Here is a 22306-nt window from a genome sequence, read left to right on the forward strand (position 1 = left end):
GCTACACACGGAGACTTGGGACTCAGGAAATCATTGACGATCAATGGTGTTTTTTATTTTATTTCATCGTCTCTGGTCGGTACGAGGGGTAGGATTCATGACTACTTCCCCCTTCATGTGGCTCATCAAATACCGTCCATCATAAATCCTCGCCGTCGTGCTCATCACATTCATGTCGACTCAGCTACGCGCGACTTTTTACAGCTTCTGCATGGCAGCAACGTCAGTGGACTGGACGTAGTCCTCGAGCTCCTGGATCTCCTCCTCAAGATCGCCAATAGAGACCTTCTCGTCCTCGACAACGAGGTTGATCTGGAGCTTGCTGACACCGAAACCAACGGGGACGAGCTTGGAGGCACCCCAGGTAAGACCATCCTTCTCAATGGCACGGACACCAGCCTCAAGAGCCTTCATGTCGGTCTCGTCATCTGAAATTTGTTAGCAAATTTTTCACAGCACCGGACATGAAAGTTCTTACCCCAAGGCTTGACGTCAAGAGTGACGACGGACTTGGCGATGGTCTTGGGCTTGGCCTCCTTCTTCTTCTTGTACTCGGCAAGGCGCTCCTCGCGGACGCGGGCAGCCTCCTCGTCCTCCTCCTCGTCGCTGCCGAACAGGTCGACATCGTCGTCATCACCACCCTCAGCCTTCTCAGGGGCCTCAGCGGGGTTGATGGTCACCTCGGCGGTCTCAGGGCCGTAGGTGCTGTAGGGAGCAGCGGCATCACCGGGGAGGGTGGCGAACTCGCTCTCGTAGCTGGCGATGTGCTTGTACCATCGGGCAGCATGGGGGTACTTCTCGGCGTCAGGGGCAGAGGAGAGAGCCTTGAAGACGGCGACATCAGCCTGAGAGGCGCTCTGGCTATTGGCAATGTCAGTACATTGTTCACCCTGGCTTTAGGCAGAAATATCAGGTGTGTAAAAAACGACTCAGAGATGCACAAGTGCTTGTTGCTTCGTCAATCGGCGGGTCTTGAGTCCGCCTCCGAAACACGGACCAATTTGTCTCATCATAGAGGTGTCAAATCGAAAGGGAAGAAGTGATTTTTTTGGGGGAGCGGGATCTGAAGGCATACGTACCCGACAATGTAGGAGCGGGTGCTCAACCAGGTGTTGAGCACTGATCAGCTGTCAGTGACTGAGGAGCGAGAAAGCTGGGCGCTAATGAAGCCAGATAGAGACATACCGGTAGCTCCAGCATCGGTAAGGAGATCGGTAAAGCCCATTTTGAAGAATGATGAAGAGTTTGGAAAGGGAGAGGAAAGAGGTCGGGTATTTGTAGAGCTGGGGGAGATTGCGAGGAAGAAAATGGGTTGTCTGGTCGATGTCCAAGGTGGGGTTTATGAGATTTTTCACCCAAACCAAATTGCTTGTAATGGGGCAGGGGCGAGTGGCATCAGTTGCTGAGGGGAACGTGGCGGCGGTGAATGGAGAAATGTCGGGCCGGGGTGACAGCCCCTCTGCGCCACAGGCTGGCAGGGGTGGCCTAAGCTGAGCTCCATTGTGCTCGACGACGTAAGAGCTCCTGCAGCCTTGCCAACCAAGAGGCTCCCGCGACTTCAAGCTTCACACTTTCACCTCTCTACTTCTTCTCTTTCAACATCTCCCCAACTCATCCCCTTCTAGATCGCAAAGTCATCAATCATGCCAATTGCGCCGATCATCACATTCAAGGCCGGCCAGTGCGAGGTCGATGTATGTCCTACGCCATCGTTGAATGTGACTTGTGGCACGCGCTGACTTGCCTCAACTGTAGACCTCAACCAAGCCTTTCAAGGTGAAGCCGCAATCTGAGCCAGGTTATATCTATCTATACTCCGAAGATGGTTAGCGCATGATGTGCCGTTTGACCTTGTGATCTGGCTGATAGTTGATATAGATCTCGTGCACTTCTGCTGGCGGAAGCGGAGCGACCCGCTGGACCAGCCCGAGCTTGATCTAATTATGGTGCCTACCGACGGTAGCTTCGTTCCCTACGAGTACACTACGACCCCTCAACCTACATCCAAAACCGACGGCCGCATATTCGTTCTCAAGTTCTCTTCTTCCTCTCAGCGATACCTCTTCTGGCTGCAGTCGAAGCCCCAGAGCCGGAACGGCGATCCCAGCTACTTCAGCCCCCGGGATCGCAAGATTGGTGACATTGTTCACCGTTTGCTGCAGGGCGACGAGGTCGATGTGACCAGAGAGCTTGCGGCTGTCCGCAACAACGACGACCGACCCGATGACGGAGACGAGACCATGGAGGACGTCGAGGGCCACCGTGACCCTCATGACCACCGTGGAAGCGGCAGCGGTGGTGCTGGCCCCGATGCCACCGGAGGAGATGTCCGAGAGGAGGGCGAGGGCTCGCGAGAAGGAGGAGCTGACGGTGCGAGAGCGTAGGTGATTCCCTTTGCATGGTCAAACAGGACGGCGCGCGCGATATGGGACTTGATTTGTATATCACTGGTGTGGGACAGCGGGTCAAACAGTGTAAAACTAGATTTCCTGGCGGTGACGAGAAGAATTGGGAACTAGTGTCCACGCGCTGGATCTGAGGTGTTGACCCGAACCGTGACAGCGCTGACGTCGTTTCAGAGCCTCTTCGTCAGCCCCTGATGCTGCTGCCGCCGTGAGGAACTTTCTGGAGTCTCTTCGAGGCCAGTCCGGACTTGCTGGAGGACAGCAACAACGTGGGGGCGATAAGGCGTACCCATACCTCAACCACCTACTGCCGACCTCGATCACAGTGCCAATGATCGACTCAGCCACCGAGGAGTTTGCCGATGCCCTGATCAGTTTTCTCCCGCCTACCGTCGTCGTCCTCGCAAGCGGCTCATCGGATGTTGATGGAAAGTCGGACCCTTCAGCGGCTGCTGTTGAGGCGGCCAAGGCTTCTCTCTCACTGAACGATAAGCGCAGCCTACTGAAGAAGGTTCTTCGAAGTCCACAATTCAACCAAGCCCTAGCAAGTCTGACCATGGCTATTCGAGATGGAGGACTGCCAAGCATCGCAGATGCTCTTGGAGTGAAGGTCCAGGATGGCGGATATCTGCGTGGAAGTGGAATGCCAATGGGCGGAGGCCAGGCTGTCGAGGCCTTTGTTGAGGGCGTCAAGAAGACGGTCGAGGAGGAGAAGAAGTAAGGAGCTTTGAGGAACATTCTTGTACAGGGTGAATACACCCGAGTATGCTTCACGACTTGATGTTGATGGAAAAGCATATAGACAACGTCCGGTTTGACAGAGCTAGCGGCGCAATCGTGATAACTTATGGTGCTCTTCAACGCTAGACAATGAAATAGCATCAAATCTCAGTTCTTTGCACATACACTGTAAACTGTCTATTCTAAAGCACCGTATTCTACCTTGAAAGTCAGCTCACATAAGATGAACTCGCTTTCCAGCTGAGGTGGGCCATTCCAACTTATGCATGCCCAGGGCAGTGGACATGAAGCGGCCCCACGTTCACACTGACGTACCCGCGCCTCAGGTCGTACCTGCTTTAGCTCATCAACACTCGCCTCAATTTCTCAGCGCGCGTCGTTTCAACTCCGTATTCCACGCCCTTTACACTCGGCGCATTTTCAAAATGGAGGCCGTATTCCCTACAGACCCTCGCGAATTCGATGGCGACGACCGTATATCGTTCTCCAAGCTCGACAACAAGTTTATCGCGGTTCACGACGATGGCAACGAATACGAATTCGATGCTGATCAGAAGCGATGGATCCTGACGGACGACGAGCCATTGGAGCCCGAACCTTTTGATACACATGAACTCCTTGGGGGACACACATCGCAAGGACCTCAAGATGAAGGCTCAAGGAAACGCAAGAATGGGTCGGGCCCGGGTTCAGAGGTAAGCCTCTACTTCCTTCGATCGCAACACCATTGCGCGACACTCTTGGAGTCACCTCTCGATCAAGACCTCAGCAGGCTGACCTTTATGCATTAGACTACAGAGACACCCAAGCCTACACGGCCAAACAAGAAGCAAAAGGCACCCCCACAGCCCAGGCAGAATACTGCAGTCTATGTCACCGGTCTCCCTGCCGACACAACAGTTGAAGAAGTACACGAGCTCTTCTCCCGGAAGGGGGGCGTCATAGCCGAGGAAATCGACAGCGGTGCTCCACGTATCAAGCTCTATACCGACCCGGATGGCAACTTTAAGGGCGATGCCTTGATCGTCTTCTTCAAGCCCCAGAGTGTCGAGATGGCCATCATGCTTCTCGATGACACAGACTTCAGGATCAACCCGAGTGGCACGCGTGAAGGCAGGATAAGAGTCCAGGCTGCGGACTCGAGCTACAAGAAGGTCAAGTACGACCAGGATGGCGCTGCCTCTGGGGATAAGAGCAACGGGGGTGCGGAGCGAAAGCCTCAGAAGAACGACCGTGACAGGCAAAAGATCATCAAGAAGACGCAGAAACTGGACGCGAAGCTGGCCGACTGGGATGACGATATCCCGTACGCGGGGCAGCCTGAGGCGACGACAAAATGGGACAAACTGGTGATCCTACGGCACATGTTCACGCTGGAGGAGCTCGAGGAGGATCCAGCAGCCCTTTTGGAAATCAAGGAGGACATCAGAGAAGAATGCGCCAAGCTGGGCACAGTGACGAACGTGGTACTCTTTGACCAAGAGCCCGAAGGCATCGTCTCGGTCAAGTTTAAGGATGCAGACTCAGCGCTCGCATGCATCAAACTCATGCATGGGAGGAGTTTTGATGGACGGACAGTGGAGGCTTTTCTGGCATCAGGAAAGGAGAAATTCAAAAGGTCACAGCAGGATCAGAGCGTTGAAGACTCTGACTAGATGCGCGTTCATGTTGAAGTAGGAGTCTTGATTGGAGTGTAAGATACCCAGAACCCAGAAGAGATAGGGACAACGTAGACAGTTCCGGCTGCATGATAGGCTTTCATTAGTTTTTCCTTTCCTTGACTCTTATAATCTAGGTAGGGTCAGGTAGATTTCAGAGGTGTAGTCATTTCGATATCCTCGGCGACTGTATACCAGATGGCAGCCTCGATAACGTTGCAGATTGCTTGCAATTCTTCATCGTCTAGTTGGGAAGCTATATTAGCCGGTTACTGATTAACATGCTCAATCTACATATCTCACCTCGTGGTGCATAGATCATGACAAAGTCGGGCGACACTGGGCTCTTGAGGAAGCGACTCCTCCACGCGAGGGGGTGCCTCTGGCCCCAGCCCTTGTCTAGCACCTCTTTTATATCATCCGGGTGAAGGCACATGTGCATTGAGTGATCTGAATCGTGAACATGGCAGATCTCGCCCTGGCAGTTTGTCTGAAGCGGGTGTCTCGCAAAGAGGGCTAGGCCATGCTTCTCAAGGCACGATCTCTCGGTGCCAAATTTCTTGGGGATACGGCTCGCCAGCTTCTCCATAGACCTGCGGACGGCACGGTAGCACCCTCGGGACCCGTGTTGGTCAAGCTGCCTCTGAGGCGCGATGCCTGCAACGATGGGACGCGGTCCTGCGCGGTACGGGAGGTGATATCGATTGAGGATGCCAGATGTTGGGAGACGGGTTGGGTCCGGTGCTGGCGGGACAAAGGGGTCACTGAGAGACCACAGGCGGAACCATGTTATACGGACGTAACCGGCGAAGGTCGAGGGTGTGCCGCCAGGACCCAAATTTAGGAAGTTCTGGTAGTCATTCTGAATGAGCAAGACTAGAGGAACGAAACCGATGAGGAGCTCAGCGTGATAGGGCTCGAGGAAATGGACGACAAGGAGCAGCGCAAGAGCGGACAAGAATATGGTAGGGCCGTCGAGGGTCACGGAGATGGGCTGTTGACGGAGGACGCATGAGATGTTGAGCGCCTCGACCTCGACTTCGCCCTTGAGATCAGGAGGAGGCGAGGTGAGGGTCTCAGCCGACGTGATGGCGATGGACATGGCAGTGGCAGTACGAATTGATTATGATGTCGTGTTGTAGTGTATGTTTTGGTAGTAGGTCGTCGGCCACAATGCCACGATGAATCTTCTTTGAGGGCGACGCCCGTGTAAGTGTGACGTGAAACCAATAGGAGAAGCCTAGACTCAAAGACTTGGGACATCAACAGCTTTTCGATAGAGGGGACCAGGCGAGAAGGCAGGTTTTAATGTTTCAGCGGCTTTCCTAAATTCTCACGAAAGGCGGGAAACTTGGAGCTGTGTGCAGGAACCAGAGGAGGGGATCGTCATCTGATGCCCGGCAGGATCCAACCACACCAAGCAGAGCAAGCCCCGACGCCGACAGCCCGAAACAAGTGCAATTGGGCCTCCTGTGCGCCGTCACATCAGCCGCACAAGCTTTGCTCTACGCGGGGATCAGCACTTGAGGCCAGCAGCCAACGGAAGCTGCACCTGCAGTGCCGCCGTGTCTCGTTTCAAGCCTGGGCGCTTTGTTTCCCCCCGCGCGGGGTTGATTGGCGTTGAGCCATGACGTTGGGTTGAGTTTAACTGAGCTTCCAGAGAGCGGATCTTGAGGGATGACGACGCTGCATTGGGTCATAATACGGCCTAGCTTGATGGAAGCGGGACGGGAGAAGATAGGACACCGCGGTGCAAGACGAGGTGAGTGCTACCCTGGACACAGGGTGAACTGGGTGGTCAGCATATCTAGGGGCGCTCAGTATGTCCTTAATTCGAACAGAAAGTGACGATCAGTAACGGGTGCTTGGTTGTTTAAGCTGGGCTGCCTGCAGGTGAAGAAGCTGTATCACTCAGTCTGTCGTACAAGAATAGGCAGCTATGGGTAGCACGTGGGGAGGAAATATCCTCGCTGCCTCAACTCAGCATAACCGAAACTATGTTCAAACCCAAATGCATATGCAACCCTACCCAAGCACTCCCCTCAACCCACCGTCTGGAGTTGTGCAAGTCAATACCGGGATTCTCGGTGACTGGCTGGCTGCGGATGGATGCTAATTACCGGAGGCCGTGGAACAATGGCTGGCCGAAGTCGAGGCCAAGCTCGCCTGTTGCCCCGCAACCGCATGGTCCCTAACAAAACAAAATAGCGAATGACGACGCATGCATGGGTCTGGGTGCTGCAGCAAAGAACTCTGTCTCGGCTAGGGTTGGAAAGATCTCCTTTTTACCTCTCTGTTTCTTTTATGATTTCTCCTTCTGTATAGCCTTGACGATTCTTTTGACGACTCTTAAACACGCCTACTTATACGTGAACACGTCCATTCCAGCGATCTGAACCCGACTATAGACGCCGCTGGAACCTGAGAATCTGCCCAAATTGGGCCAAGGGAGCTTCACTTGCTGGTCAGTCCCGAGACATCGCATCCCACCAACAATAGCTGACCAGATATAGGACATTATAGAACCAGCTCCTAGCATGGGTTTGCTATCAAACCCTCTGCGGCCTCGCGAGCCGAAGCTGCCGCTTTACAAGAAGATCAGCTCTCCGACCAAGGAACGATATTCGGACGACGACTACTCTACCGACGATGAGGATGACGAGCCCTACTCCCCTGGCAGCTCGTCGCCGGGTTCCTCAAGACACACATCTGGGTCTGCCTCGAGCGGACTTTTGATGCTGCCCAAGCACAAGAAGAAGCCGCTCCCCCTAAGCCGGAAAATCGCCCGAGTGTACCCTTACCGACTACCCACAAAGGTCACACGCTACCTGCTGTGCTTCGTAATAGGCTTCATCATTGTCCTGATCCTGACCCTGGTGCGAGCCAGCCAGGTGGAGAACTGGAAGGTCGCGAATGGCCAGGTAAAGAGTCGACCACCGCCTCCTCCTGCCTGGGAGAAGTTCCCATTCCTGGAGAGATACTATGGAGGACTGAAGAATCTGGTTACAATGGAGGAGATCAAGCCCGAGTGGCCCCACGTTAAGGACGAGCCCTCCATGCTGGGAGAAGGCAACGAGTGGAACAACCAGAACGAGGTCAAGGGCAACAAGGATAGCGACGAGACCGACAAGGCAGCCACCAAGGAAATCGAGGAAGAGGCTGAAGGCAAGCCCAAGCCCAAGGAAGAGACCAAGGACGAAAAGAAGCCTGAAGAAGAGTCCAAGGCCAAGCGAGAGCTCCCCGAGAGCCACGGCTGGAACGGATACCCTGGACGAAGCGAAGAGACGGATATCCAAGAATGCTTCCTTGACGCTGACCGCACGGTCCGGGTTCCTCAGCTTCGGTACTACAACGGCCGCCCTCAAGGATTCCCCGAACACGCTGTTGGATCCTACGAAGTGCTGGATCTGCCCGAGAACATCTGCTTCGACCGTTATGGCCGCTACGGACCTTACGGCTATGGCTACTCCTCAAGGAACGGTGGACTGAGTGTCGGAGAACATGGCCAGAAGGAAGGCTCAGATGCCGTCTGGGACAAGACTCCCAAGGTCGACTACCGACAGGTTGACTGGGCTGAGGTCCAGCGTCGCTGCTTCAAGGCCAACCAGGCCCGTTTCAAGGCACTTCCTCCCAAGACTCTCACCCCTCATGGCTTCTTCATCCACGAACCCAAGGCGCCAGCGCCATCTCCTTCTCTTGAGCGCCGTGGTGTGGAGGAGCAAAAGACCAAGACAGGCAAGGAGGTTGCTACCCCTGAACCCTCGGTTTCCAAGAGCGAGAAGCCTAAGACTGAGGAAGTCAAGCCTGAAGACTCCAAATCCGCACAGTCCACGCCTGCTGAGTCCAAGGCTATCGAGTCTAAAGCTGTCGAGTCCAAGGTTGCCGAGTCCAAGGCTGCTGAGCCCACACCTGTGGTATCCAAGGCTGCGGAACCAAAGGCTCAGGAGTCCAAGGCCGAAGACACCCACGTGACCAAGACTGAGAAGTCCAGCTCTGCCAGCACCGAGCAGGCTAAGGCACCTCAGGTTAAAAAGGCACGTACTGCTGTCGTTGTACGCTGCTGGGATGAGTACCACTGGCGTGAGGATGATATTGCCAACATTCGATCCCTCATCACCGAGCTGGCCGTGACATCTGGCGGCCGTTATGACATCCACTTGCTTGTTCAGATCAAGAACGAGGCTGCTCACCCCGTTTGGGCTGACCAAGACACCTACCGGGAACGGATCGAGGAGTCCATTCCCGAGGAATTCAGGGGTTTGGTGACACTCTGGTCAGAGACTCAGATGCTGGCTCTGTACCAGGGCATCTACGACCACTTCACTCGCGGCCCTGATCTGCCCGTCCACGGAGTCTACCGCGGCCTGTCGATGGCGATGCAGTACTTTGCCTACATGCACCCCGAGTACGACTACTTCTGGCAGTGGGAGATGGATGTGCGCTACACCGGCCACTACTATGATCTTTTCAGCAAGCTCGAGAACTGGGCCAGAGACCAGCCTCGCAAGGGTCTTTGGGAACGCAACTCTCGCTTCTACTTCCCCAGCGTCCATGGCAGCTGGGAGGACTTTTCTCAGATGGCTCGCGTCCAGAGCCAGATGGGTGTCGTTGGTGCTGACAATGTCTGGAAGAAGGTTCCTGGCCTTGATCTCGATGGCAAGTCCCCTGATGCCGACACCAAGGGTGACCGCACCGTCTGGGGTCCTCTGCGTTCCAACGACGACAATGACTGGTTTGAGCCTGGCAACGACCCTGTCGCACCCACATCCTATGAGAAGGACCACTACCAATGGGGTGTCGGCGAGGAGGCTGATTATATCGCACTCAACCCTATCTTCAACCCTGACGGCACTTCTTGGGGTCTCAAGGACGACATCACGGGTTTTAACCGCACTGAAGGCCTGCCGCCTCGCCGTGCCAACATCATCACAACTTCGCGCATGTCTCGCAGACTTCTGACGACCATGCACAAGATGACAGCCTTTAAGAAGCAGTTTGCCTTTCCAGAGATGTGGCCTGCCACCGTGGCTCTCCACCATGGCTACAAGGCCGTCTCGGCGCCTCACCCCGTCTTTGTCGACCGGTCCTGGCCGACGGCGTACATGGCGCAGGTCTACAACAACGGCCGCGATGGCTCCAGTGGTGGTTCGCGGACGAGCATCTTTGGAGACAGGGAGCACAACATGCATGGACTCTCGTGGTTCTATAACTCGGGCTTTGCACCCAATCTGTACCGCCGATGGCTGGGCCTCCGGGTTAACAATGACGGAGGTGAAGAGTTTGAGGCGACTGAAGATAAGAGTAAGAAGGGCAAGGGTGTGGGCAACATGCGCGGCGGTGAGGGAAGGATGTGTCTTCCACCCATGCTGTTGCATCCTGTCAAGGAGGTTGAGCTGCCCGTTGAAGCCCCAAAGCCCGGCACTGATGGCCAAGAAGGCCAGTCTGACCCCGGGGCATAGAGTTGTTTTTCTGTTTTTCTATTTCTTTTACTCTTAACACTTGTTTGGAGTTGCGGATGGCGTTAGGTTTGCTTGGCTGGTCGTCCTGTCTACGGGTTCATGTCTTGCCTTGAGGAATGAGACGGAATGATAATGAATGACCTGGATGATGCCTTGGATCTTTCAGATGGTGTAGTGTACACATATCATATACATATATATGGGATTAGACTGGTAAACCTTGATGGTTACACATTGAATCATATGGCATGACTCTTGGTGATTCGTTCAGCTTGTGAGGAATGATTAAAAGTCGCCGTCTTCAGACATAAATTTTGTACACTTATTATCACATGGAGCATATTCCCGACCGCTCGTTTGTGTAGCATCCCATCCAGTTTCCCAAGGCTCTTTCGTCTCCCAGTTTTTGCGCCGGTGCGGTCCTCGCAAATCGCGGGTACTAAATCAATGTGCGTTCTCAAACTCCCCATCTATACCACGCGCTTGACCTCGAAGAAGCGTCGCAGCCACCAGACCTGGAACAGGGACTCGCCAATGACGACGCCAATGACAAACATGTTCCACCACTTGACTCGGCTGTTGGTGCTCTCGGCCGTGTTTCGGTGGGTGCGCTCGCGGATGATGATGTACTGCTGCTCGTCCTTGACCTGGGCGAGGAGGTCGGAGAGCTTGCGGACTGGAGATTGTGTGAGCTGGAGCTTTAGAGTGTACTGTTTTCGGATACTAACCTTCGCGGTCGAGGGGGTCGGCGGGGAGATCAGACTCGCTCACGTAGACGATGCCGTGGACGTTGAACGACACCTCCTTGGTGTTGGCGCCCCAGTTCTCGTTGCCGAAGCAGTAGACGTACTTGCCGTCGTGCTTGGCGGTGAAGGAGTAGTCGCCGTTGGAGACACTCTTCTCGTTGGCCTCGTACTGGCCGGCGGGGTTGTTGATCTATCCATCCATAGTCAGATCACTTCTTGTTCCCTGAGTCCCCCATGTGGACACGTACCCAAAAGTCAATGTCGAGGTTGCCTGCGCTGCCAAACTCGCGGTCGCCGACCTGGAAGGTGACGGTCATGGTGTCATCCTTGTGGAGGGTCTCGTGGAAGCACTCGCGGCCGTGGGCGGGAAGGACAATGTTGTGAGCGGTAGCGGCCTGGAAGATGGCGGCGGCGAGGAGGGCCCTCGCGGCTGTGAAGAAGTGCATGATGACTGTGTTTTTTGGTGATAAAAGCCCGAAGGAGTGAAGGGTCGTCGGTGAGAAGGTCAAGGGAGTGTCGTGGTTGCCTGCGGGAGGATCTTGATCCGGGCGATTACACTGTCAAGGTCATCTATCAAGTTTCCCCTTGTTGGAGCTACAACACATGGAGTCGCGAATTGACACCTTTCCGCAGCGGCCAGCACCAGCCTCGGTTGTGGCTAGTGCATCCCCTTCTCAGCCACGATCAAACAACTTTGCTGTCCTCTAAAACAGCAAAGCCAATCCCGAGGCGGTCCAGCCTAAAAGGGGGAAAGTGGGCTCGTGTGGATCTTTCACTCTCTCTGTGTGTGTGGCTTGGGAGGCGAGGGCGGGATTGTGCTTGTGCTTGTCGATTATCTGTCCTTGCGAACACCTCAGAAAGGGATGAGATGGCGGGACTGATAAGCCAGGGGCGGGTCACGATTGCGCGGCATCTGGAGTGTGGCATTGAGTCGAGCATGGTAGGATATTAGACGAGATGTGATATTATGGTGAATTGGAAATAGTATCATTGTATCTACTTACTTCTACCCAGTCTTGTTTCTCTCTACTCATTCTTTCTTCTCTTCGTATCAGAGCAAAAGGCCTGACTGTGGCGGTGCATACACATGTGCTTCTGTCTGTTGTACCCCTCCAGTCTGTCTCAGCTCCCCTCTCCCCCTGAACGGTCCTTGGAATCCACTGTGAGTACTCCGTAGCTTAGCTTACGGCCAGCCTGGCCAGGGCAGGCTAGTACCTGCTGCTCGCCAGGCTCCAGAATTCCCTGCCCCCGCGAGCCAGTAACCTGCCCTCCGCCAGCACGGTCCCCAGTGGCCCCAGCCCCAGCAGCAGCCCAAGGCCGCAAAAAAAGCCCAAAAGAGCCACAGCCCAGCCATTTGATCAACGGATCTATCTCCCCCTCTGTTCCGTTCTGTCCTGTTCTCTCTCTCCGAGCACGTCGACTTCTTACACCGACAAGTCCCCAAACCACACGACAGCCGCCGCACCCCATCGTCGCCGTCGGTTTTTTTTTCCTGCACCACCACCCAAACGGACCGCCCCACGATCCAGTAAGTTCAGTTCAGAGTCATTTTCCATCAGGCTGCGGCCGTATCCTGCCCTCGCTGCCGTCTCGAGCCTTCCCGTTTACCCCCGCTGGCGATGGCCTCATGGTTGGGCTCTTCTCTTGTTGTGCTGCTGCTCCGTGTTCGCCGTCGCCGCCGTTCAATCCCGCCCGCCTGGCTCTCAGCTGTCCCCCGTTGATCCGCCTCGTGGCCACTTGAGCATGAGCACCTGCACAGCGCAGTACACCTGGCATCAGCCGGCGAATACGGCAGCCTGGAACGAGATGTGCCTGATGGCCCAAGGGAATCTAGGATGACAGTCGGGAGATGCTGATGGCGAGCACCATGATCGCTGCCTCGACCATTATCATCTTAGGTGTCCTTTCGTGACACTCGCCCATAAAGCAAATCTGTCCCGCCTCCTCCTGCATCATCAACTCCAACAATCAAATCAATCAATCACCAGCCTCCTCCTCCCTTGTCTGCCATCCCTCCCACTTCTGTCTCAGCCTGTCTTGTCTTGCCTCTTCCATTTATCTAGCCTTGTCCCCCTTTGCCCCTCGCCACGTCCTCTCTCAACACACCATCTTCCGACCCCGCTGACCTTGCGCCTCTCCTCTCAGATCCCTCTACTCTATAGCAATTCATACAGGCGTCCAAGCCTCAAACCGCAAACATGGGTCTCGCCTTTTCGAAGCTGTTCGACCGACTGTGGGGGAAGAAGGAGATGCGAATTCTGATGGTCGGTCTTGATGCTGCCGGTAAAACCACCATCCTGTACAAGCTCAAGCTCGGTGAAATCGTCACCACCATTCCCACCATCGGTATGCTCTGCCCCCGCCCGCCCGCTGCGATCGCGCTAGAACGCTGACACGTTGTCTTTTTCCACTCCAGGCTTCAACGTCGAGACCGTAGAGTACAAGAACATCCAGTTCACCGTGTGGGATGTCGGTGGTCAGGACAAGATCCGACCTCTGTGGAGGCACTACTTCCAGAACACTCAGGGTATCATCTTCGTCGTCGACTCCAACGATCGCGACCGTATCGTTGAGGCCCGAGAGGAGCTTCAGCGCATGCTCAACGAGGACGAGCTCCGAGATGCCATTCTCCTTGTCTTTGCCAACAAGCAGGATCTTCCCGTACGTCACGACCCCACCTTGACCCCGTCTCTCCATTTTCTCCCCCTCATCCATCCATGTAACCGCGGTAACTTTGAACTGACGTGATGCCGACGATAGAATGCCATGAACGCCGCCGAGATCACAGACAAGCTTGGCCTCCACAGCCTGCGACAACGCGCCTGGGTAAGTACAAGACGGTCGTCTTCCGATGTCGACTGCCCGGTCTCGAGAGGCCGGGCAAAATCTCGCCATACCAAGTCACATGCTAATCAGGCTTTACCACCCAACAGTACATCCAGTCCACCTGTGCTACCTCCGGTGATGGTCTCTACGAGGGTCTCGAGTGGCTCGCCAACACGCTCCGAAAGGCTGGCCACCAGTAGAAAGACTGACGAGAAGTCTCCTTTGAACAAAACCCGCCTTCTCCCTCCAGCTCTCTGCCACATACTCTCACATGGCTCTTTTCTCGACTTTGATTATTCGAGGTTTCGGTTGTAATTTGCAAAGTTATCGGTCAACCAATCGAAGATGATCCTTGAACCAAACAAGTCGCGTCTCAGTCTTGACGTTTTCTGTTAAAGCAACCTCTTTTCCGCGTTCCCTCTTTCTCAATCTCTCAATTGGTGCTTCCTCGTGAGCCTCGCCTCGCCTTTCCGGTCCGGTCAATCAATTCCTGCTTGCAAGAGTCGTCATCTCCGCCAGCTCAGCTCATCCCGAGGAACACAGAACGTACTTTCTTTTTTTCTTCTCTTGGAGGAAAAGTCGGGTGATGATGGGAGGCGTCTTTTGGGGAATCCCGGGATATTTGTACAGTCGTCAATTCGGGTGTCGTTTGCTCTTTGAAAAGAATGCATCCTCACAGATCTTACACCACACGCACGATACCTAGTCTCTCACACCGTGGCGCACTGGTTTCTTTCTTTCATCTTTGTGTGTCTTTTTTTCATGAGGGAGCATGGCCACGACTGGAATCCGAGTAACGAGAAACGCATGAATTAGGAGCTAATGCGAGACTGGACTGTTCTCGTAGAGATGTCTGTTTTTTTCTGAAGATGCCATGTTTGAAAAGAATGTGTAGATGTGTTTGGTGATTGAACGTAGAGAATCTATTTTTCGTCCATGATAATTTGGAAGAGCATGTTCATGATGAGTGTCCTCTCCAAGATTGGGTTAGTGGGAGTATGCAGTCCTACATGATTACTTGCCGAGGTCAGCGAAACGACTTGGCGAGGGATTCGTCACTGGGTTTTGGGACTTGTGAAAGATAAGGGGAAAACATGGGTGATGTTGTCTGTCAGTTGTCAATGTCAGACTGGTAGCGGACCGTCATTCAACTATCCGCCAACTTCGGGATACCGTAGGATAGTGAGGGATAACTCTCCATCACAGGGTGCTTACCAAAGTAACCCTCCTCACTGCAAGACTGTGGAGAGAGAGACAACGAGATGAGTGTGGAGTCAGTCGTTGGTGGGTGCATTCATCATGATGTGACCTGCAAGGCCTCACGGAACGGGAATGTGGTGCTGCCATTCAGGCCTCAACACGCCATCATGGTGGCGGGATATTCCACCTGGTCACAATACGGGCAACAGTGCGCATGACATCCGATGGGCATTTCTTTGACGTGTTTTTGAATTGGGTATCAAACTTGGTATTCTACATTTGGATCCATGTTATCATGATATCCTGACTATTTTTTTTTCTCTTGCCGTTATTTACAGTGGGAGACTATGCTATACTATCGTACAAAAATACTACACGTGATTAAATAGACATGGAACACATAAACTCGTTAACCAATAAACTCCAAAGTCCTGGACAAAGTCCCTCAAGTAGCGGCAGCAGGGGCGGCTTCTTCCTTGGGCTTGATGTCAATCTCCAGACCCTCCTTGTCGTCACGTATCTTGACCTCAGCAGTCTCGCCCATCTTGAGCTGGCCCTTGATGATCTGGTCCGCCAGGTGGTTGCCAATCTCGTTGGTGATGAGCCGGTTCAAGGGACGAGCGCCATACTTGGGATCGTAGCCGCGCTCTGCGAGCCAGTCTCTGACCTCGTTCGGCACAGAGAGGACGATGCGTCGGTCGTCGAGGCGCTGCTGGAGCTCCTTGAGACGAATATCGACAATGTCGCGGATCGCGTTGAGGGCGAGGCGCTTGAAAACGATGAACGAGTCGATACGGTTGAGGAACTCGGGCGGGTACGCTGAGCCGACAACGTCCATCACGGCCTTGCGGACTGAAGGGTCAATATCTCCATCGGCTGTCTCCTTGTAGGGGTGGAGGTGGTTCTGGCCGACGAGAATGTCGGCACCCAGGTTCGATGTAAGGACGATGATGGTGTTCTTGAAGTCGACCTTGTGGCCCTGGGCATCGGTGAGATAGCCTTCGTCGAGGACCTGGAGCAGCAGGGCAGAAATGTCGCGGTGAGCCTTTTCAAACTCATCAAACAGTAGCACGGCGTATGGCTTGCGGCGGACGGCCTCGGTCAACTGGCCAGCGTCTTCGTAACCGACGTAGCCAGACGGGGCACCAATAAGTCGGGAGATGGTGTGCTTCTTGGAACTCTGACATATCGAACCGGACCACCGCCGACTCCGTTGAGAAGAGGAAGGCGGCGAGCTTCTTGCAAAGCTCCGTCTTGCCGACACCGGTAGGTCCGAGGAAGAAGAAGGACGCCAGGGGTCGGTTCTCGCCACTCAGGCCGGCTCTCTGCAGACGAACTGCATTGGAGACGGCCTTGATGGCCTCGTCTTGACCCTTGACGGCTTCCCTGAGGGTGTCTTCCATGTGGACTAGCTTTTCGATATGTCCAGATGTCAACTTCGAGACCGGAATTCCAGTGATGCGAGACACGACATTGGCAATGTCGTCCGAGGTGACAGAGTCGTGGATGAGCGTGTCTTCAGCCTTGGATTCCTTTGACTCTCCCTCCTGAGGGAGCTTCTGCTCGAGACTGGGGATGACACCAAACCTGAGCTCTGAGGCACGGCCGAAATTGTTTTCTCGCTGCGCCTGCTCAAGCTCAAACCTGGCCTTGTCGAGATCCTCCTGGACCTTCTTGACTGACTCGATCTCGGCCCTCTCCTTCTCCCAGCGGCTGTTTAGCGCCGAGATCTCTTCATTGTACTTGGCGAGGTCCTTCTCCAGCTTCTCTCTGCGCTCCTTGCTCGCCACGTCTGATTCCTTCCGGAGACTTTCGAGCTCGATCTGAATGGTCATAATCTTGTGGTCGAGACGCATGATGTCTTCGGGCTTGGACTCGTGCTGAAGCTTGAGGTGGCTAGCAGCTTCATCCATAAGATCGATGGCCTTGTCTGGGAGGAATCTGTCGGTAATGTATCGGTTCGATAGAGTCGCGGCAGCCACCAAAGCACCGTCTGTGATTCGGACACCATGGTGGACCTCGTACTTGTCCTTGATACCTCGAAGGATGCTGATAGTATCTTCAACCGAAGGCTCGCTGACAATGATGGGTTGGAATCGTCGAGCCAGGGCAACATCCTTTTCGATCTGGCGATATTCGTTGAGTGTCGTGGCACCGCAGCACTGCAGCTCGCCACGAGCCAGGGCAGGTTTCAATAGGTTGGAAGCGTCGATGGAGCCTTCAGCCTTACCGAGGCCGAGGAGAGTATGAAGCTCGTCGATGAACAGGATAACCTCGCCCTCGGCCTTTTCAACTTCCGATAGAACCTTCTTCAGCCTCTCTTCAAAGTCACCTCGGAATTTGGCACCGGCAATGAGTGAGCCAAGGTCGAGACTGATGACACGCTTGTTCTTGACGCTCTCGGGGACATCACCGCGAACAATTCGGAGCGCGAGGCCCTCGAGGATGGCCGTCTTTCCGGTACCAGCATTACCAATGAGAACTGGGTTGTTCTTGGTTCGCCGCGACAAGATCTGAATCGTCCGCTGGATCTCGGCATCTCTTCCAATCACGGGATCAAGCTTGCCGTCCTTTGCCCGAGCAGTCAGGTCGATACCGAACTGCTCCAGCGCGGGCTTCTCCTCCTCGCCGCCCATGTTCATCCGGTGAGTACCACCGGGAGGATGCGGCCGGCCATTGGCGTACGAACGGATGGCCAGGCTGGGGATCAATCGCAGAGGAGTTGGGCGAAGAGGTTGAGCTGCGAGTACTCGTGTAAGTGGTCGGATAGATCGGGTCCGCGCGCCAGCAGCAGCCAGGCGCTGGGTGGAAGTGATCAATTGTCTGCGAGCCTGCATCTTGTGCACTCGATTACAAAGAAAAGAGTAGAAAAGAGCGATCGTGAGAAATTCAAATCAGGATCAAAGATCCTATCTCGGGGGGAAGCTCTCAATTATCTACTCGGCACAGAGCCTCGGCCAGCAGTCTCATGACGCCTGGAGCACTTTCTCGCATCTTCGGCCGCCGTCATCGGGGACCACTTTCTTGAGCTCTTATCTTATCAGCATCACGTGCAAGAAGCCCCATGTCCAACTCTCGGGTAGCACGTACCATTTCCCCATTCGGCTAGCGCCAGAGGGTTCACATTTTGCTTCCCACAAACTCGTTAGCGGCCTTCACACAGAATTCCAACATTTCGGGCGCATCAACACCAAGTGTCTTCCTTTCCTTCACCACCCAACCCAAGTCACCCAGCCAGGAGAGTCACCATGTCGGCGAAGCCCACATCCAAGACGTTCGGGAAGACGACCCGGGAGGTTCCCGCTCCCTCGGAGAAGGCGAAGAAGTGGTACCCCGCTGACGACGATGCCGAGAACAAGAAGGTGAGTTTCTTCTGGCGGTGATGATGATGATGGCTCTTTGCGAGCAGCTGCACATTTTCCTTGGAGAGGCGCGTGGATTGGGGGTTTTGGGGAGGCGGATTGAGATCAGCTCGACCGTTGGCAATTTTGTCATGCCGGCGCAGAACGACCAGAGAGAAGCGACAGGGCTTAAAATATTTCATGTCCCACGATATCGAACACACACACAATCAGCAACCCACGACCACACACCGATTGGCGACAAGCACACATTTCATAGCAGCCTCAAAACAGCAACCTTCAGCATCAGTCGCTAACAGGTGCAAATTATAGGTCCGCAAGGCCGTCCGATCGTGGACTCCTCGCAAGTCCCTCCAGCCCGGCACTGTCCTCATCCTCCTCGCTGGCCGCTTCCGTGGCAAGCGTGTCATCCTCCTGAAGTCCCTCGACCAGGGTGTCCTCCTCGTCACCGGCCCCTTCAAGATCAACGGTGTCCCTCTGCGACGAGTCAACTCCCGATACGTCATCGCCACCTCCTACAAGGTCGACATCTCCGGCCTCGACGAGAAGAAGATTGAGGAGATCTCCCAACCCAAGTACTTCACCGCCGAGAAGGCCAAGGAGAAGGCTGGTGAGGAGGCTTTCTTCAAGCAGGGAGAGAAGCCCCAGGTATGCAGGACTATTCGAGAAAAGAGATCAAAAACTGACACACGGGCTACAGAAGAAGGAGATCAACAGCAGCCGCGCCGCCGACCAGAAGGCTATCGACAAGGCTCTGATTGCCAACATCAAGAAGGTGGACCTGCTGGCCTCCTACCTCGCCAGCTCCTTCAGCTTGCGGAAGGGTGACAAGCCCCACGAGATGGCCTGGTAAATGCGTCCATCTTGTGCCGGGGCGGCGGGAGTACCGGGGTTGCGACACACGACGGGTTCTAGTAGAACGGGAAGGGTCTCCGAAATGGGCTGGTTTGGCCAATTGCATTTGGAAGTCGACGGCATCGGTCACATCTTGGCGTCTGTAATCAGGTTTTACAGTCAAAAAACAAACGAGCATACAAAAAATCTAGAGGCTTCCGGTGAGAGGCCAATGATGATGAATCCCACTTTGGATTTCCCGTCTACCGGGTGAAAAGGAACGAAAAAAATGCAACTCCGCTGCTTCTGTCTGATCTGAGCCAAGATTGAACATTTATCTGTCGTTGGTGGGATTTGGAGTTCAAGTTTCAAATTGTGTGCGTGGTGCGCCCTGGACCTTCTGGAGTGTCTATCAACTTTGCAACCAAGGGTGGACTTCTGGCTGTGGCCTGGCTGTCGACACAGCATGTTTTGTTCTTGCTTCTTCTATTCTACAGATTCTAGCCTCTACACGATCATGACTTGTTAATGTTCTCATATCTGTACACCATCATGATTTGCTCTTCATGTGCTCTCCTTGTTTATCCACATTTACAGGTCACGGTCCGCCCAACTCTCAATCATGCCCACAAGCGACGCATCGTAGTGCTTGATCGAAACCTTTCCAGACGCCTCGTCCAACGAGGTGTTGGCCTGAACAAAGACCTTGCGAGGCTGCTTGTTGTTGAGAACAGTGTCGCGAACCTTCTTGCCCCAGAATTCGGGGTCGACAGTCGTCATGTGGACGTAAAAGTCGGTACCGGTCTTGACATCAGCAGTAGACTTGTAGATGTGAAGCTTCTGGAGGTACTTCGCAACAGCTAAAAGAAACATATTAGCTTAACGTTCAGGGTAGGGTAAGCGGGAACTCACCATCTCGGCCGGCCGTGAGAATCTTGGAGCGGTCCAGCTTGATAGTCAAATCCGAAAGATCGTCCTCCTTGTAGTCGAGCTTGCAGAAGTCGTCCTCAGCCTCAAGGAAGCACTTGAGGATGGAAAAGCGAGCTTGGCTGTGAGCCTGTCCCCATTTCTGGCTCTTGGGATCCCACATCTCGAGAGAGGCAAGTCCAGCCCGAGCCATGGAGAGGTATGAAGCATAAAGCACATCACCGGCCTCGCCGTTGATGTCCTCAGAGCCATCTCCAAAGCCAAAGATCTTGAGGACAGGGAACTCGCAGCTCAGGTGCATGGCGACAAGCTCAGCTCGGCACTCCTCGTATGACGCAGCAATGCTACCAAAGACGGAACCCCAGGTCTGACCAGGCTTGTACCATGTCGTGATGGGCTTGTTGGTGACGGGACTAACAGGGGGGTTCTCCTTATCAAAGTTGAAGTTACCAGGAGATGTCTCCTGCAGGAGCTTACCGCAGCCGTGGCCAGTCAGTTCGTGAAGGCCAACCTGGACCTCAAAGGAAGCGTCACGCTGCTTCTTGTAGACCTCAAGGTCCTCGTCGCGGATGAAAGGAATCTTCTCATCGGGAGCCTTTGCACTCATGACGTTTCCGAGAGAAACGTTCTTGAAACCTTCAGTCTGTCGGATGTCATCGTAATTGGGAATGTTGATGCCAGCAGGGATACCGGAGCCAGCAAAAGTCAAGACCTCAAGAGAGGTGAAGTCAGGGGACAGGAACTTGTCCTTCTCGAACTCGCTACCCCAGGGCAACAGAGGGATGAGTTGGGGGGCCTTGGATACAAGCTCGCCAAAGGCGCGAGTTCGCTCAAGGTTAACGATGGAGGCAAAACCTTCCCACTCGCCACGGATACCAGCAGGGTCTCTGTACGTCTCGATGAAACCGATGTTGGACTCGACCATCGGGCCCTTGTCCTTGATCCAGAACCGCTGGCTGTCCTTGAACTCCTTCAGAGAGCCGGACTCGAAGGACTTGTTGTAGGCAATATGCATGTTCTTCTGGGTATCGTTCTCGGCGTTCTCTGCAGCTCCACTGATGAATGTGGCAATGCTCTTCATCTCGGCGGAATAGTCGCCGTAGACAAGTTTGATACTCTTGCCCTTCAGAGGCCCGTCCTCGATGGCGAACTCAGTCTCCTTGCCAATATCACCGCCCTCAGCAGGGATGTCCTTGGCGGCCGAGGCAATGAGAATCTCAAAGTTGCCATCCTGGAGCTTTCGGAGTCGGTTGTTCTCGGGCAGGAGACCCTTGGCCTCCATCCAGTCCGAGACGGCCTTGATCTCGGCCTTGGTGATGTGAGGAGAGTCGGGATAGTAGGTTGTCATGTGGCCATCATCGGGGTAGCCAAAGTGCATAATAGCGGGGTTGTCAGCGCTGAAGATGCCACCCTTTGTGGCCTCATAGAACTTGGAAGCTTCGGGAGAGGTGGCAGCCAGAGCAGCAACGGTCTTCTCGCTGCAGCGGGGGATAAACTTGGCGTCGCCAAAGCTCTTGTAGTTGCCATTGTTGCCGAGGAACATGGCAGCGTACTCGAGGAAGCGAGTGACCTCATCCTCCTCGACACCGGCCTGCTTGGCCAAGGCGTTCCAGTCGCCCTTGGCAGACTTGTGAAGAGCTAGAATCAGATCGTAGATGGGCTCAGACTCGGGAGAGATCTGGCGCAGGACGATCCTAGTGCCAGCAAAGGCGGCCCTGGGAGGCGGTTAGCACGGAGGTGCCCACGCGATAGCTTGCGGTCAACTCGGGCAGGTTGAGTTTGGAGCTACCGCGGGCCAGAGACGACTTACTTGCTGATAAAGTGAGCATAGCGCTTCTGCTGGTCAGTTAGAGGCTCGAAGTGCTTCTCAATCTCAAGCCTGACGACCGAGGGAGGCTGGTCAGCGAGGTAGTGGGCCAGCTCGTGCGAGTTCATGACGACGGCAGAGGCTGAAAAGGCTCGAAGGGTCTGACGTCCAAAGGAAGCTGTAACGTGAGGGAGGGGTCGTCGTATAGCGGCGATAGAAGGCTTCGATGCTGCGGATCTCAGAGAGGGCAATGTCAGTCTTCGAAGAATGAAAGACGGTGAGATGAAGTTGGGAGAAGGCATGCCGCTTGTGCTCACGTCACGTCGACCAATCGATCCTTT

At 54.5% G+C, this 22306-nt stretch overlaps 10 protein-coding genes across 10 annotated transcripts; 5 read left to right on the top strand and 5 right to left on the bottom strand.

Moving 5' to 3' along the window:
• Positions 1-198: 198 nt before the first annotated feature.
• Positions 199-1225, bottom strand: MRS44_000988 (uncharacterized protein; the record flags this gene model as incomplete). The annotated part of the gene is made up of 4 exons (XM_046275039.2): positions 199-428; positions 479-861; positions 1080-1119; positions 1186-1225. 4 exons carry the CDS (start codon positions 1223-1225, stop codon positions 199-201), a joined length of 693 nt encoding a protein of 230 aa, XP_046138882.1.
• Positions 1226-1643: 418 nt separating this feature from the next.
• MRS44_000989 (uncharacterized protein) lies at positions 1644-3126 on the top strand (the record flags this gene model as incomplete). The annotated part of the gene is made up of 4 exons (XM_046275040.2): positions 1644-1694; positions 1756-1825; positions 1879-2380; positions 2580-3126. The coding sequence occupies 4 exons, from the start codon at positions 1644-1646 to the stop codon at positions 3124-3126; spliced, it is 1170 nt and encodes a 389-aa protein (XP_046138883.2).
• A 445-nt stretch (positions 3127-3571) lies between these two features.
• Positions 3572-4801, top strand: MRS44_000990 (uncharacterized protein; the record flags this gene model as incomplete). Its single annotated transcript, XM_046280704.1, has 2 exons — positions 3572-3841; positions 3938-4801. The coding sequence occupies 2 exons, from the start codon at positions 3572-3574 to the stop codon at positions 4799-4801; spliced, it is 1134 nt and encodes a 377-aa protein (XP_046138884.1).
• Positions 4802-4947: 146 nt separating this feature from the next.
• On the bottom strand, positions 4948-5906 carry MRS44_000991 (uncharacterized protein; the record flags this gene model as incomplete). Its single annotated transcript, XM_065624272.1, has 2 exons — positions 4948-5060; positions 5108-5906. The coding sequence occupies 2 exons, from the start codon at positions 5904-5906 to the stop codon at positions 4948-4950; spliced, it is 912 nt and encodes a 303-aa protein (XP_065479969.1).
• Positions 5907-7341: 1435 nt separating this feature from the next.
• MRS44_000992 (uncharacterized protein) lies at positions 7342-10263 on the top strand (the record flags this gene model as incomplete). The annotated part of the gene is made up of 1 exon (XM_046272531.2): positions 7342-10263. One exon carries the CDS (start codon positions 7342-7344, stop codon positions 10261-10263), a length of 2922 nt encoding a protein of 973 aa, XP_046138886.1.
• A 470-nt stretch (positions 10264-10733) lies between these two features.
• MRS44_000993 (uncharacterized protein) lies at positions 10734-11455 on the bottom strand (the record flags this gene model as incomplete). Its single annotated transcript, XM_046267577.2, has 3 exons — positions 10734-10939; positions 10992-11199; positions 11258-11455. The coding sequence occupies 3 exons, from the start codon at positions 11453-11455 to the stop codon at positions 10734-10736; spliced, it is 612 nt and encodes a 203-aa protein (XP_046138887.1).
• A 1752-nt stretch (positions 11456-13207) lies between these two features.
• On the top strand, positions 13208-14035 carry MRS44_000994 (uncharacterized protein; the record flags this gene model as incomplete). The annotated part of the gene is made up of 4 exons (XM_046270488.1): positions 13208-13355; positions 13426-13670; positions 13770-13835; positions 13943-14035. The coding sequence occupies 4 exons, from the start codon at positions 13208-13210 to the stop codon at positions 14033-14035; spliced, it is 552 nt and encodes a 183-aa protein (XP_046138888.1).
• Positions 14036-15480: 1445 nt separating this feature from the next.
• On the bottom strand, positions 15481-17872 carry MRS44_000995 (uncharacterized protein; the record flags this gene model as incomplete). Its single annotated transcript, XM_065624273.1, has 2 exons — positions 15481-16140; positions 16235-17872. 2 exons carry the CDS (start codon positions 17870-17872, stop codon positions 15481-15483), a joined length of 2298 nt encoding a protein of 765 aa, XP_065479970.1.
• Positions 17873-18283: 411 nt separating this feature from the next.
• Positions 18284-19250, top strand: MRS44_000996 (60S ribosomal protein eL6; the record flags this gene model as incomplete). The annotated part of the gene is made up of 3 exons (XM_046275041.2): positions 18284-18397; positions 18710-19045; positions 19098-19250. 3 exons carry the CDS (start codon positions 18284-18286, stop codon positions 19248-19250), a joined length of 603 nt encoding a protein of 200 aa, XP_046138890.1.
• Positions 19251-19822: 572 nt separating this feature from the next.
• On the bottom strand, positions 19823-22267 carry MRS44_000997 (uncharacterized protein; the record flags this gene model as incomplete). The annotated part of the gene is made up of 3 exons (XM_046275042.2): positions 19823-20091; positions 20144-21873; positions 21969-22267. 3 exons carry the CDS (start codon positions 22265-22267, stop codon positions 19823-19825), a joined length of 2298 nt encoding a protein of 765 aa, XP_046138891.2.
• Positions 22268-22306: the final 39 nt, after the last annotated feature.

The sequence above is a fragment of the Fusarium solani genome, assembly GCF_023522795.1.
Source record: "Fusarium solani strain SB1 chromosome Unknown bctg00000000, whole genome shotgun sequence".
In the NCBI taxonomy this organism is placed as follows: Eukaryota; Fungi; Ascomycota; class Sordariomycetes; order Hypocreales; family Nectriaceae; genus Fusarium; species Fusarium solani.